This window comes from Trichosurus vulpecula, chromosome 1, assembly GCF_011100635.1.
Source record: "Trichosurus vulpecula isolate mTriVul1 chromosome 1, mTriVul1.pri, whole genome shotgun sequence".
Lineage (NCBI taxonomy): Eukaryota > Metazoa > Chordata > Mammalia > Diprotodontia > Phalangeridae > Trichosurus > Trichosurus vulpecula.
In genome coordinates this window covers 54,502,710-54,519,316 of record NC_050573.1, presented here as the reverse complement: position 1 = coordinate 54,519,316, position 16,607 = coordinate 54,502,710, and the positions used below count along the sequence as shown (strand labels likewise).

Below are 16,607 nucleotides of genomic sequence, written 5' to 3'. Positions count from 1 at the left end.
CCTAGATACAATTTTACCTTCACAGAACACCCTGCCTCCTCATGGCACAGAAGTGACCCATAAGGTCTGGCAGGGTCTACCAAGCTAGCAAGGTTTGGCCCCCAACTATGCCTGTTGTCTAAAGACCAAACTAGCAAGAAGAAGATTATTTCCATCCCTAGGAGGAAGGCCATTAGACCAATCTCTGGCCATGGCATCCCATGAAACAAAGAAAAATATGAACTAGGCCTCTGTCCTGTGTAGGCCCCTTTCACTCCTACAGAGACAGTCACAGAGAGAGAAAAGGGTGGAGTGGGGCAGCAGATGCAAAGAATCATGGCTTTGAGATCATTTATGAACCTTGATTTGGTGCCTGGTTCCCCAAATGTGAAATCTTTATCCAGCAACAGACTGACCCACTATAGGTGACAGGAAATGAACCCCAGCAAGGCTGATATTCCCTATGTAAATGGGACTAGCATTGAAAAGAATTTCAGCTAAAGGATAAGGCAGCTTCTGGGCTCTGCTCAGAGGGGCTGATACAAAGGAACTGGCAAAGACGCTTCAGTGGGTGGCCACAGGCAGCAAAAGAAACCTCATTCCCTGGGACGCTCTGTCATTTTCCCTGAAAAGAATTGTCACGCGTACACCAACATTTATTACAAAGGACATCGAGAGAAATTCCGCAGAGAACCTGAGATCCTCCAAGCTAAGTCAATGACCAAATCACCAAGCATTAACCTAAATATGTGGTGACTTCACCATGATAGTGGGTATGAGAGACGATGGTGAAAATATATTGGAAGAGATGGTCTAAGGAGCAAGAAATGAACGTGGTCAAAGAGTCATTGACCACTCAAAAGCCTCCCATCTGAATCACAGAATCTAAGTGTTGCCATGGAGGCCAACCCATACACAAAGGAATCCCCACCATAACATATCTGACAAATGATTGTCAAGCTCTATCACGGAGACCTCTGAAGAGCTCTAATCTCCAAGAAGTCTTAACTGGCATCATTCTGCATCTACCCACTTCTGCTGGTTCTGCCCTCCGACCAAATGGAACAAGTCAATTCTTCCTCCACATGACAGACCTTCAAATACTAGAAAACAGCTGTCATGCCCTGCCTCCCAATGCCCACACTTCTTCTCCAGGCTAAATATCCCCTCTTCCTTCAATGATCTTCATGTGATTTGGGACTCACAGCCCTTCATCATCTTGGTTGCTCTCTGGTCATTCTCCAGCTTGCCAAAGTCCTTCTTAAACAGTAGTCCCCAAAGTAGGAAGGTGACCATGACATTCCTAGTAGGAATTCTGGCACAGGCCTGGACTACTGCACTAGCCTACTGGTGGATCTCCCTGCCTCAAGTCTCTCTCTACTCTAATGTATCCTCCACTCAGCTGCCAAAATGATCTTCCTAAAACACACATCTGACTCTCAATAAACTTCAATGGCTCCCTATCACCTCCAGGATAAAATATAAAATCCTCTGGCATTCAAAGCCTTTCATAACCTGTCTCTTCCCACTTTTCCAGTCTTATTAGACCTTAGACCCCTCCCCCATGTACTCTGGGGTCCGGTGACAATGGCCTCCCTGTTTCTCACACAAGACACTTCCATGTCTCTACTCTAAGTATTTGCACTGGCTGTCCCCCATGCCTGGAATATTGCTCCTCTTCCTCCAGCCTTCTGGCTCCTTCAAGTACCACCTAAAATCCCACCTTCTACCAGAGGTCTTTTCTGATCTTTTTCAATGCTGGCACCTTCTCTTTATTGATCGTTTCTAATTTATCTTGTCTCTGTTTTGTTGGTACAAAGCTATTTGTACATTGGATGGCTAGGTGGCACCATAGTGCACACAGCCAAGGGCTGAGAGTCAGGAAGACTCATCTTCCTAAGTTCAAATCTGGCTTCAGACACTTACTAGCTGTGTGACCCTGGGCAAGTCACTTAACCTTGTTTGCCTCAGTTCCTCATCTGTAAGATGAGCTGGAGAAGGAAATGGCAAACCATTCCATATCTCTGCCAAGAAAACTCCAAATACAGTCATGGAGAGTCAAACGCAACTAAAAAAAAAAACTGAACAAAGGGCAGGATATGTTTTCTGCCTTTCTTTATTCTGCCAGAACTTAGCACCATGCCTGGCTTAATAAATATTACTGACTGCCTGGGAAACTAGATAGCATTTTCCATGATTCCCAAAGAGCTCCCCAATACAAAAATTCCACTGAGAGTCTTCCACGGTGCTCGAAGGCTATGAATCACGGTATTTCACCATCTCTGCAGAATTAGAACAGGAGGAGATTCAAAGCAATGGAAATGTCCTAAGGTCCTAGGATTATGCGTACAGAGTTGGAAGGGCTCTCAGAGATCATTCATTTCATAGATGAGAAAACTGAGGTGCAGAGGATGAAAATGAGAATCGTCTCATAAGGAGAGGTAGACTTGGATGAACTTTCTGGCCCCTTCCAGTCATAAGTTATATTCGGCAGGTCTGTACGATTCAAACCTAGAAGCCAGGCGGGCATGACTGATCACAGTCTAGTGACAGCAATGATTTGCACATGAGAAGTGGTAGAATTGGGACACATGAGATCAGAAAAGGAGGTGGGTCAGCCATGTGGTAAGGGCAAAGGATAACAGGCGAGAGCTTTAACGTCTCATGGGTATCAAGGAAATATCAAAAAGACCCAAAGAGGTCTCCTACGCACTGAGTCATCCTCTCTGGAGGATTCTTGGTGGGGAAATGGAGACCCCAAATGTGAGGGCATGGAGGGGTTAAGATTAGTACTGGCAGAGGGGGTGCCCACACTGTTGGTATTATGCATCCATGGGAATATTAGGGTATGAAAATCAGAGTGGTGAAATGGAAAAGCATATCTTGGCTTTGTGACTTTGGGCAAATCAATTCACTTCTCTGGGCCACAGTTTCCTCAACTGTAAAATAAAGGAGTTGGATTAGATGGTCTCTGAGGTCCCTTTCTACATCTCTGATCTCATGACTTCCCTGGCCCTCAGTTCCCTCACCCGTAAAATAAAGGGCTCAGCTTGGAATGCCTCTGAGGTCCCTCCTAATTCTAAATCTACGACCCTGTGATCTCAGGAAAGAACTCTTAACAACTCCTTCCCATCCTGAAATCTTATTCACACACCTTAATTAGATTATTCCCTTGTAACTCGTCCCACTTCTCTTAATTGATGGTCAATGAAACCTCCTTCCCTTAGAGTCGGAAATCATCTTTCCCCTCCTTGGTGCTCCCCTGGTGCTTCTCCATGCCCCTGCTGTTTAGTATGCTAGTAATTTGGGTCCGTGCTCTGGCCCCCACTAGGCAGTGAACGGTAGGGGGTGGGGGATGGGTGTCTTATTTATTGTTGGATCTCCCACAGGGCTCTGCCTTGAGTAGGCGCTCGATAAATGTTGGTTGTTTTGGGTCTTACATCCCCAGTGTCTCGTAAATAACAGGCATTTAATAACTGTTTATAGAACCAAATGGCAGAATGGATAAATGAACTAAAGGCAGCAGCAGCTCCCATTTTTAGAAGACTGGAAGAGTTACAAAAGCATTTTCCTTACAATGGACCTTGGGAGAAGTCAGGGCCAGGATTAATATCCTCAGGGAGAATGACTGTCCATAGCCCTGAAGAGGTGATGGCACCACTGTCTTCTGCCTTGGTCCAAAGCCATGTCTGAAGGAAGGAGAAGTTGAGAGACCAAAATGACTTCAGGGATACTGCCAAGACTCAGTGGTCTCAGATGGATGGCTCTGGATGGATAAGGACTGGACGTGTGCTTTATTTGGTGTGAGGGACTCCAAAGTGAGAAAACTCCCTCTACCAATGCAAGCTGGCCCGGGAGGTGTCTGGAGCACTAAGAGGTTAAGGTCACTCAGTCAATATGTGTCAAAGGTTAGACTTGAACCCAGGTCTTCCCATTTCCAAGGCCAGTTCTGTATCCACTATACCAAGTGGCCTCTCTGGAGGGATATGCCTTATTCAAAAGAAAAGGTTGTAGAGAAAGGGAAATGGGGTGGTATGGCCTATTAAGAAGACAGACTCACAGAAAGAAATACGAAAATCAGAGGGGAGAAAGAAACATGGTGAACAGCATTTGGGTGAACATCAGCTGAGGGAAGAAAGGAAGACATACTCTCAACAGAGTATGCTCCAGGCTATGTGAACACAGAGAGGAAACATATGAGATTATAAGCCTGGCACAGTGGTAATCACATGGACTTCAATTATCAAGAAAAGAATTATTAGCATTTGCTCTCTCTCTCTCTTTCTCTCTGTCTCTGTCTTTCTCTGTCTCTCTCTTTCTCTCTGTCTGCCTCTCTCTTTCTGTCTCTCTGTCTCTCTCTCTCTGTCTCTCCCTCCCTCCCTCCCTTGCTCTTTGCCATGAGTGGAAGAACTAATGAAATGTTGACTCAAGTCATCTAGGTTATCCAGCAGATGCCTGAAGTCAAGAAGACCTGAGTTCAAATCCAGCTTCAGATACTTACTAACTGTGTGACTCTGGGTGAGTCACTGAACTGCCTGCCTCAGTTTCCTCAACTGTAAGATGGAGATCATAACAGCACCTACCTCACAGTGTTGTGAGGATCAAATGAAATAATATTTGTAAAGTGCTCACCACAGTGCTTGGCATATAGTAGGCACTTAACAAATACTTGTTCCCTTACCTTGGTAATGCTAATTTCACATTTCAAAAAAAGAGGAACAGACAGAAATTATATTTTGGATATGATCCTTGTCAACAAGGAGAACATCATTCCTGGAGTCAAAATGATAACAATTTGTGTATGTGTGTGTGGTGGTGGTGGTGGGGGAGACTTCGCTCCACTTTAGAATTTATGATAGAAAAGGAGAATTCAAACAGAATCTGAAATAGATTCTAGATTTGTTACCATTAGATTGCAGACTCCTTGAGGCAGGGATTGGCTTTTGCCTCTTTCTATATCCTTAGTGCATAGCACAATACCTGGTACATAGAAGTTGTTTAATAAATGTTTATTAATTGATTGATTGTATTGATTTAAGGACAACAGATTTCAAAAATGTCCATGGAAAATGCAGGTAGGATCCCAGAGACTAAGATTTCATCAGGGAAGCCAGCACAAGAGTGAGGGGAAACTCTCAAGAATTAAACTCTGAGGACACAAGGAGAAAGTTTTCATATAGGGGAAAACGGGGAGTTTTCTAAAGAGACAGGTATGAACGCACAGAGAATTCCCCAACAAACTTGATTTTTAAAGAGACACAAAAGCCGGAAGAGCAGACCAAAGAAGATTAATATGGTCCTATAAAAATACTGCCTGGAATGTAAAGGTGCAGAACGGAGCTGAGGTGGGCAAGGAAGGCTAAGGACAACAACCAAAAAAGGGGTTTCTTAAAGCTACTCTGCAGGATAAGAAGGGAATCAAAGAAAGGACAGAATTACATTTCAAGGATAACTGATGAAAGAGAGAAGGTAGAGCTTTTTGATTCCTATTTTGCTTGTTTTCTCTTGCCAAGAAAATCTCTGGATGGGAAGGTTATTGTCAAAGAAAAAATACTAAACATATATGCATCCAAATTCTTAATGTAAACGTTAAATGAGTTACAGGAGGAAACAGACAATAAAACTATACTAGTGGAGGACCTCAACATTCCCTTCTCAGAACTAGACAAATCTAAACAAAAAATAAAGAAAGAAGTTAATGAGATGAATAGAATTTTAGAAAAGTTAGATATGATAGACCTCCGGAGAAAAATGAATGGGAATAGAAAGGAATATGTCTCTTTTTCAGTAGTACGTGGCACCTAAAAGCAACCAAGTATTAGGACATAAAAATCTCACAACTAAATGCAGAAAAGCAGTAATATTAAATGTATCCTTTTCAGATCACAATGCAATAATGAAAACATTTAATAAAGGGCCATGGAAACACAGATTGAAAATTAATTGAAAACTAAATAATGTAATCCTAAAGAATAAGTGGGTCAAAGAACAAACCATAGAAACAATAAATAATTTCATTAAAGAGAATGACAACAATTAGACAACATAACAAAATTTATGGGGTGCAGCCCAAACAGTACTTAGGGGAAATTTTATATTTCTAAATAAAGAACAGATCAGTGAACTGGGCATGCAATGAAAAAAATTAGAAAGAGAATAAAATAAAAACCCCCAATTAAACACCAAGTTGGAAATCCTGAAAATCAAAAGAGAGATTAGTAAAATTGAAAGTAAGAAAACCAATGAAATAATAAATAAAACTAGACGCTGTTTTTTTTTGGGGGGGGGGGAAGAGTAAGATGGATAAACTATTGGTTAATTTGATAAAAAAGAGAAAGAAAGAAAGAAGAAAACCAAATTACCAGCATCAAAAATGAAAAGAGTCAATTCACCACCAATGAAGAAGAAATTAAAGCAATTATTAGGAGCTATTTCGCCCAACTATATGTCAATAAATCTAATAATCTATGTGAAATGGATGAATATTTCCAAAAAAATTGCCCAGATTAACAGAAGAGTAGGTTGAATACTTAAATAACCCTTTCTTAGAAAGAGATTGAACAAGCCATCGATGAAGAAGTGGAGGTTGAATACTTAAACAACCCTTTCTTAGAAAGAGATTGAACAAGCCATCGATGAACTCCCAAATAAAAAATTCTCCAGTACCAGGTTGATTCATAAGTGATTTCTACCAAATATTTAAAAGAACAATTAATAGCAATACTATATAGGCTATTTGGAAAAAATAGGCAAAGAAAGAGTCGTATAAAATTCTTTTTATGACACAAATATGGTGCTGATACCTAAACCAGAAAGAGCAAAAGCAATAAAGAAAACTATAGACCAATTTCCCCAATGAATTTTAAATAAAATGCTAGCAAGGAGATTAAAGTGACATACCACAAAGATCATACACTATGAGCAAATGGGATTTACACCAGGAATGTCAGGCTGGTTCAGTATTAGGAAAACTATCAGCATAACCGTCTCAATAACAAAACCAACAAAAAAAATCATGATTATTTCAACAGATGTAGAAAAAACTTTTGACAAAATATAACACTCATTCTTATTAAAAACTCTATGAGGTATAGGAATAAATGGAGCATTACTTAAAATGATAAGTAATATTTATCTAAAGCCATCATCAAGTATTATTTGTATGGGGATAAGCTAGAATCCTTCACAATCAGATAGGGGTGAAGTAAGGATGCCCATTATCACCACTATTATTCAATGCTATACTAGAAATGCTAGCTATTTCAATAGGAGGAAAAAAAGAAATTGAAGGAAGTAGAACAAGCATCTTTGAAGATATTATGGTATACCTGGAGAATCCCAGAGAATCAACTAAAAGACTAACTGAAACAATTAACAACTTTAGCAAATTCTCAAGATATAAAATAAACCCACATAAATCATTAGCATTTCTATATAGTATCAACAAAGTCCAGCAGCAAGAGATAAAAAAGAGAAATTCCATTCAAAACAACTGTATACAATGTAAAATGCTTGGGAATCTACCTGCCAAGACAAACCCAAGAACTACACAAACACAATTACAAGACACTTTTCATATAAATAAACTGGAATAAATAATAATTATAATAAATAAAATAAACAATAATAAATTAAAACTTAAAATTAAAATAAATAATAAAAATAAATTGGAAAAATATTGATTGTTCATGGGTAGGCCAAGATAATATAATAAAATAGAAAATTCTATCTGAATTCATTTACTTATTCAGTGCCATACCAATCGAACTACCAAAAATTATTTTATACAGCTAGAAAAAGTAATGAGATGCATCTAGAAGAACAAAAGGTCAAGAATATCAAGAGAATCAATGAAAAAAAAATGTGAGGGAAGGTAGCCTGGACATACCAAATCTCAAATAGTATTGCAAAGGAATCATTATCAAACCAATCTGGTATGGCTAAGAAATAGAGTGGTGGATCAGTGGAATAGATTAGGTGTACAATACACATGACATACAGAAAAGACAATAATAATCTTTGTTTGGTAAATGCAAAGGTGCAAACTTTTGAGATAAGAGCTCACTATTTGACAAAAACTGCTAGGAAAGCTGGAAAGCAGCTTGGCAGAAACTAAGTATAGACCAACACCTCATACCACAAGATAAAGTAAAAATGGGTACATCATTTAGACATAAAGAATGATACCACAAGCAAATTAGGGGAGCATGGAATAGTTTACCTGTCAGATCTATGGATAAGGGAAGAATTTATTAACAAACAAGAGATAGAGAGCATGAAGGGAAGTAAAACAGATAATTTTGATTACATTAAATTAAAAAGGGGTTGGACAAACAAAACCAATGCAGCCAAGATTAGAAGGTAAGCAGAAAACTGGGGGAAAATTTTTACAGCAAGTTTCACTAATAAAGACATCATCTCTCAAATATGTAGAGAACTAGGTCAAATTTATAATATGTTATTCTCCAATTGATAAATGGTCAAAGGATATGAACAGGCAGTTTTCAGATGAAGAAATCAAAGCTATCTAGAATCATATAAAAATCTCTACATAACTACTGATTAGAGAAACGCAAATCAAATCTACTCTGAAGCACCACCTCACACCTCTCAGACTGGCTAATATGACAAAAAAAAAAGGAAAATGACACAATGTTGGAAGGGATGTAGGAAAACTGGGACACATGCACTGTTGGTGCAGTTGTGAACTGATACAAACCATTCTGGAGAGCAATTTAGAACTATACCCAAAGGACCATAAAACTGTGCAAACCCAGAAATACCACCTTGGAGAGAGAGTTAAGCCAACTGGCATAGTACCCCATGCACTCTGACATGACTCTCTGCCTGAGACGATTTCAAGATGAATCTCAAACAAGGGAAAGACATGTTATAATAGAATCTGGGTTAACACTGCAGCAATGAGCAACCACTCTCTTCAAAATGGTTTATATCAAGAATCTAAATTGACTAGGGGATGAGTTGAGTTCCTCCCTTAGAATAGAAGAGGGGTATGTGGAAATGTCTTTCATGTGATTATTGTGGAAAAGATGGAAAGACGTAAGATGGGACGATTCAGTGGGGTGTAGTGGGTGAATGGCTGGTATCATTAATGTTCCAACATCAGCTTGGAAGGAAGGCTCCAGAGGAGTGGCCCAGGGATCTGTGGGGGAACACACTTGCTCTAGTATTAGCAATTAAGAGTGATAAATGCTTATCAAAATTTCAGATAAAGTGAAAATGAGAATAGCTCAACATGCTGGAGGGCAAAAATCAGGGTCCAAAAAGATTCTGTCAGAGTAGAACATAAGGCTAAATTTATTAAGGTGAATTTTATAGGGATAAATATAGTCATTTGAGCTTTGGGCTTTTTTTTAAAAGCAAATTCACAAGTATGATATGGAGAAGGCATAGCTTGTTAGCAGCTCATCTGTAAAAGATATGGGCATCTTAATAGATTGGAAGTTCTGTTTTATGGCCCCTCTCAGCTTTGACATCCTGGGTTCTAAGGGCCTTCCTAGCTCATTCTGGATTCTAAGGGCCCTCCCAGTTCTGACATCCTGGGTGCTAAGGGCCTTCTTAGCTCATTCTGGATCCTAAGGGCCCTCCAAGTTCTGACATCCTGCCTTCCTAGCTCATTCTGGGTTCTAAGGGCTCTCCCAGTTCTGACATCCTGGGTGCTAAGGGCCTTCCTAGCTCTTTCTGGGTTCTAAGGGCCCTTCCAGTTCTGACATCCTGGGTGCTAAGGGCCTTCCTAGCTCATTCTGGATTCTAAGGGCCCTTCCAGTTCTGACATCCTGGGTGCTAAGGGCCTTCCTAGCTCATTCTGGATTCTAAGGACCCTCCCAGTTCTGACATCCTGGGTGCTAAGGACCTTCCTAGCTCATTCTGGGTTCTAAGTGCCCTGCTGGCTCTGACATCCCATGGGCAGCTTTGACAGCATATGTTGTTCTAAGGCTCTGATGCTCTATGTTCCTGGTGTCCTTTCAGCTCTGAAAATACTTTGACTTGAAGTCCTATGTCCTCCAGGAAGCTTTTCCAGGTTATTTAGCAAACGCTCATCTTTTCACATTGCCCAGTGGGTCTGCTGCCACAACATAACTACGAATTTCAAACGTGACCTGAACAGAGAAACACAAAGAGCAAGGAACCACTTACCTGGCTTTTCCCGGCCGGTTCCCTTATTCTCAGCAAATTTCCTCACCAGGGTTTCCACACTGACATTCTCCACATTCTGCTTGAACTCTTCATGAACCTGAGTATACCAAAGAGGATGGCAGAAATGAAGGAGGAGAAGTGGTGGATTGTACCCCATGGGGCCCAGATGTGACAGCCCTTCCAGATGGGACATCATTCAGCCTAGGCCCCTTTCCCCAGGCTGAGACCACATTCTCTCCTCCTAACTAAGCCCCTCTTCATTTACTTCCTCTTTTGAGGACTGTCTGTCCCCTAAGAGAGGCAGCATGTTGGGGCTGGGTGCCCACCTGCTCCTCCCTCCAGGCCTTGGCCTCACCTGTCCAATCTGCACATGTGTGTCTTCCACAGAGTGAGCATATGCTCCCAGGATGCCCTTCATGTGTCGAAGGTGGGTCTCCTCAATGGCCTGGAAGCGCTGCCCACACACAAGAAAAAGGTCACATGACACCTGCTTGGCCAAGACCATCCTAACCCTTTCCTCTTAGGAAACTTACCCCCAGGCTCTGAATTGGAGCCAAAATAGTAGCCTGTGGCCCACAGGAATCATATTCCTAACTGCCAGCTTTCACCGTGTCTCTGGCCAGCCTCAAATGCCTTCTGCAGCTTCCCAAAGCCCACAGAAGGAAGGCTTGGCATTCAAAGCCCCTCACAGGCTGGTCCCAAGCCCCGACGCCAGCGCTGTCTCCCCACACTCCAGATCCATTCATTCTATATGATAGCCAAGCTAGATGATTCAACATTGCCCCCACCCCACCCCAATCAATTTCTAGGCAACATGATTTTGCTCAAACCATTCCCTAGGCCTAGATGTGCCTTTGCTCTCCATCTCTGCTGACTGAATCCTAATGGTTCTTCTAGGCCCAGCTCAGATTCCCTATCCTTTAAGAAGCCTCCCCGATCTCTCCTCATCCCCACATCTACAGCGAGTTCTCCCAATGGGACCACAAGCTGGAAGGGGTTTTAGGGATGCAATGTTTGTCTGCAGTCACATTGTAAAAGGGAATGGATTTGGAGTCAGAAGTCCTGCATATGAATCTTGGCCCTGGTCCTTATTAGCCGTGTGACCTTGGACAGGTCTCTTCATTTCTCTGGGCCTATTTCCTCATCTGTAAAACGAGGGGGCCGGAGTAGATCATCCCTGCCAGTTCCAAATCCCTAGGATCCCAAGGAAGTGAAGCTGCCCCGAATTCCCAGAGTATATTTTCAGGATGGTCCCCTCTACTTTATAAAATGAGCTGGAGGGTCCTGGAGTCTATTTTCCCTCCTGAGTAGAGAGCTCTGTGAGGGCAGTATCAGAACCTTACCCACCCCTGGGTGTCCTCCTCAGCCCAACACAGCCCAGCCTGGACCCCATCTCTGAACATCTGCTGAATGAGTGGGGAGAAAAGGGGCCTGAGCCAACTCAAGCTGGAGCTCTCACTAGCAACCGTCACATGGAAGTAACCCACAGGATGGACATCTGAGACAATGCTGACAGGCCTTGAAGGGAATCCTGCAGCCCCCAACTATGTGTTGCCAGAGGTTACTCTCTAGAGGGCACTTGCCCAGCCTCCCTCCCCTGTGTTCTCATACCAGGGCTGACTCCAACATCTTCCGCTCAAAATCCGCCCGGGCTGTATTGTATTTCTCCACGCAGCGACGCAGGGTCTCGGCTGCCTTCTTCGTCTTTCCCTCTACCTAGGAGGGGCACATGGAGGCTTTTTTCTAATGATAATAACAATTTTTTTAAAAAATCCTTTTGCTTTTCAGTCATTTTTTCAAATGGAAATTTTTTTGTCAGACTCGGCACTGTGAAATATTGCTACTGAGGATCTGCTATTCAAGATACATGTAGGGAATTAACATAAATATATAGAACCCAGAGCCAGGAGGCAGTTGGGTGGTGCAGTGGCTAGAGCGCTGGGCCTGGAGTCAGGAAGACCTGAGTTCAAATCCAACATTAGACACTCACTAGCCATGTGAGCCTGGGCAAGTCACTTAACCGCTATCTGCCTCAGTTTCTTTACCTGTAAAATAAGGATAATAACAGAAGCTACCTCCCAGAGCTGTTGTGAGGCTCAAATGAGATAATATCTGTAAAAGTGCTTAGCACAGTGCCCGGCACATAGTATGTGCTACAGAATGCTTATTTCCTTCCCCCCTTCTCATTCCCAGTGGAGAAGCTGTCAAAGGGCACGAGCAAACAATCCCGAAAGAAGAACCGCAAACAATTAACAACAATATGAAAGACTGCTCCAAATCACTAATAAGAAAATAAAACACAACTCGGTATCCCTCTGAGGTCCCACCTCACACCCAACAAACTGGCAAAAATGATAAAAGACAGATATAGTCAACGTTGAAAGAATTATGGGGGCAGCTAGGTGGTGTAGCGGATAGAGCGCTGGCCCTGCAGTCAGGAGGACCTGAGTCCAAATCTGGCCTGAGATAGCTGACATACTTCCTAACTGTGTGACCTTGGGCAAGTCACTTAACTCTGATTGCTTTGCCCCCCCCCACCCCAAAGGAAGGGCTATGGCCAAACAGTCACACTATTGACGCAGCTGTGAATTGGTTCAACCATTCTGTAAGACAATTTGGAATGTTATGAAGAACGTGCCTAAAATGTCCAGACTCTTTGACCTAGAAGTTGTACTGCGAGGCATAACCCAAGGTGGTAAACGACAACAGAAAGGCCTACCTACATCAAAATAACCATTGGGCCATTTTTGTTTGGTAACAAAGACCTGGAAACAAAGTCAATGCCCTTCTACGGGGAAATGGAGAAACCAACTGTGAATCACAGTACTGAAGGGCTGGAAAGGATCTCCGTGGTCATCCCATCCAACCCACACACAAAAGAAACTCCCATTATGACACAACTAACAAGTGATCGAGCAACCTCTGCTTGAAGAACTCTAGGGAGGGGAAGCTTAGCACCTTTCAAGGCGGCCCACTCCACTCTTGGATAGCTCTAATTTGGGGGAAGTTGGGACAGCTAGGTGACACAGTGAATATAGCACCAGCCCTGGAGTCAGGAAGACCTGAGTTCAAATGTGAACCGCAGACACTTGACACACTTACTACCTGTGTGACCTTGGGCACTTAACCCCAAGTGCCCTGCCTACCCTACCCCCTCCAAAAACAAGCAAACAAATAAACAAAAACCAACAATAGTTTTTAGGAAGTTTTTTTTCTACCATTAAGCCCTAAATTTACCTCTTAAAGCTACCACCCATTGCTCCTAAAACCAATCCCTCCTCTCCATGACAGCCAATAAAATACTTGAAGATGACTGTTATGCTCCCCCCAAGTATTCTCCAGGCTAAACACGCCCAGATCCTTCAACTAATCTATCAGGGACTCAAGACCTCTCTGAATACTCTCCAGTTCATCAACATCCTTCTTAAACCATGGTGCCTAAAACTAAACACCATACTCCACATGAGGTCTGACGAGGGTAGAGCTAAGTGGGTCTATCACCTGCTTGTTGTAGGAAGATAGGCCCCTATTCATGCAGCCCAAGCCTGCTTTCTCTTCTTTGGATGCCATGTTACACTCCTGACTCATTTTCAGCTTGCAATTCACTAAAACCCTGAGATTTTTTTCAGAACAATTTCAGAACAATTGCTGTCTAACCATGCCTCTCCCTGTGATTCTAATTTTTGGTTCCCAAGTGCAAAACTTTACATTTATCTTTATGGAATTCCATCTTATTAGATTCAGTCTGTCAAGATGAATCCTGACTCTATCATCTACTGTGCTAACTATGCCTCCTAGCTTGAAGTCATCTGAAAATGTGATTAGCCTGTCATCTATGCCTTTATCCAAAGAACTGGCAAAAATGTTAAAAAGCAGAAATCCAAGCAGAAATCCCTGGGGCACTCCAATGAAGATTTCTTGCCATGCTGACACTGAACCATGAACAACTACTCTTTGAGTCTGGCTGTCCAACTGAGCCTGACTCTATCTGATTGTATTATCATCTAATCTATGTCTCTTTTCCACAATCAAAAGCTTTGCTAAAGTCTAGGTAAACTATATCCCTAACTTTTCCTTCATCTACCTGTGTGTCAAAAAAGAAATAAGATTAGTCTGACCTGTTCTTGACGAAATGTATGCTTGCCAAAAAGAATATTTCATGGAGAACTCACACAGGGCAAGCATTCACCTGGTGGCCAGAAGAAACAACAGAAGGACACACTAAGGTCTCTCTCAAGAACTTTGGAATTGATTGTGTGACATGGGAGACACTGGCACAGGACCCCCCAGCATGGCGTGCCCTCATTCAAGAAGGTGCTGTGCTCTATGAGCAAAGCAGAATTGAAGTAGCTTAAAAGAAACTCCAGATGCTCAAATTTAGAGAATCCACCTCAAATGTTCACGTGGACTATTTGTGTCCCACCTGTGGGAGAACATTCTGAGCTCATATTGGTCTGATCAGACACAGTCAGACACACTGAAACTTGACTCTAGCATAGCGATGTCATTCTGGTCTTCTTCGAGGAAGAAGGACAACAACCACTTCCATTTCTAAATACCATCTATCTCTCTAAAAGTCTTCTCTAGAATTTTCCTAGGAATTGAAGTTAAACTCACTACTATGGTTTGTAGACTCCATTATCTTTGCTTTTTTGATAACTGGGACAACACTAGCCCTTCCCTAGTCTCGTGGTGCCTCTCCTATTTTCTGTGGTCTTTCAAATATCAATGAAGTTGTCTCTGCCATCATATCTGCCTATTTTCTATGGTCTTTCTTTCAAATATCAATGAAGTTGCCTCTGCCATCATATCTGCCTATTTTCTATGGTCTTTCTTTCAAATATCACTGAAGATGCCTCTGCCATCATATCTGCTCATTTCTTCAGGACCCAAGAATGTAATTCAGCCTTACAGTTTTGGTACGTGAATGTAATGGAAGATCGCTTTGTTATAAGAAACAATGAATACCAAGAATTCAAAAGATGCATGGGAATGGATACAAACTGATACAGAGTGAAGAAAGCAAAACCAAGAAACAACTGACACAATAACAACAGCAATGGGAAAAAAAACACAAAGAATCCAAACTGAACCCTGTGATTAGGAGAAAAGGCTCCTCTCGCCCTTCTTTGCAGAGGCAGGGTCTGGGGGTGTGGATTATCGCATAGACTGTCAGACCCAGCTGATGGGTTGGTTGGCTTGGCTGAACGTTTTTTTTCTCTTTTTATAATTTTTTAATGAGTGGTGACTCATTGGGGAGGTATGTATTCAGAAATGAAGGTGATGGGAAAATAAGAGTCTAATACGTTTTTTAAAACACCACTGAACTTCAATACAACTGACATAAAGTACATGAAAGGGGGTAGAATGTAATAAGCCTAGAAAGAAAGAAAGAGTAGATGGGGAAGGGATTTAACCAAAGAAGAAGGAGGAGGAAGAGGAAGAGGAGGAGGAGAAATGAGCGCCTAAAGAAACATAAAGAGCAGAAGAGGATACAGACATGAAGGATGGTGTTGGCATTACCATGTTAAAGGTGATGTATATTTAAAATAAAAACTGTGCATGGCAGAGTCATGGTTCCAATCCTCCTTCTGTCCTTTGAACTTGATAACTATCAAGTTCTTTTTTTTTAAAGTTTTTGTTTTGTTTTGTTTTAAATTAGAACCCCTCTGCAGAAGGCCTTAAATGCCACAGTGGGGACTCTGTATTTTCTCTCAGCCAATCAATCGGTATTTATTAGGCACCTACTACATGCCAGGCATTGTGCAATAGGGAGCCACTGAGATTTTTGAGCAGAGGAGTAACAAAATCAGACTTATGCATTAGGAAAATTAGTTTTGGAGCTGCATGAAGGAGAGATGTACAAGAGGGGGAAGAATGGAGTCAGGGAGACCAGTGAGGAAGCAATTACAATCATCCAAGCAGAAAAGGGACATGGAGGGGAGCTAGGGTTGTGGTGATGAGAGCGAAGGTGAGGGAGAATAGAATCGGAGAAAAGCTGTGGAGATAGATTTAATAGCACTTAGATGCGGGACACTAGGGAGAGGGAAGCCTCAAAGGTGACCAAGGTTTCCAGCCTCAAGGACAAGGAAGATGACAGTGCCATCAAAAGAAATGGAGATATTTAGAGAAAGGGCAGCTAGAAGAGGGAAAAAGAGTCCCATTTTAGACCTGCTGAGTTTGGGGTGTTGGCAAGGCACCCAGGCAGGTGTCCGGCAGGCTGCTGGAGACACAGGGTGGGAGTTCAGGTGGAGAGAGTCGAGCTAGATACATAGACTTGGGCATAATCTGTGTGGAGGTGATAGTTGAACCCATGGATGTCGAGTACAGGTCAAGATAAATGGCCTAGGAAAGAGCCAGAATTATAGTGGTTACCCATAGTCATGGGGGAGGAGGAAGAGAATGGAAAGGAAACCAAGAAGGCACAAATCAGACAGGCAGAAGAATAACTAAGAAGATGGTGGAGTAAA

The 16,607-nt window shown here is 42.2% G+C and overlaps 1 protein-coding gene across 3 annotated transcripts in view; it reads right to left on the bottom strand.

Moving 5' to 3' along the window:
* The window catches only part of FCHO1 (FCH and mu domain containing endocytic adaptor 1), a 52,809-nt gene that overhangs the window by 12,297 nt on the left and 23,905 nt on the right, over positions 1-16,607 (bottom strand). For all 3 annotated transcript variants that reach the window (XM_036741984.1, XM_036741983.1, XM_036741985.1), the window contains exons 7-9: positions 11,749-11,853; positions 10,493-10,591; positions 10,138-10,234 (exon numbers count right to left, since the gene is read on the bottom strand). In XM_036741984.1, coding sequence (XP_036597879.1) covers positions 10,138-10,234; positions 10,493-10,591; positions 11,749-11,853 — 301 coding nt within the window. The remainder of the gene's footprint in view (positions 1-10,137; positions 10,235-10,492; positions 10,592-11,748; positions 11,854-16,607) is intronic.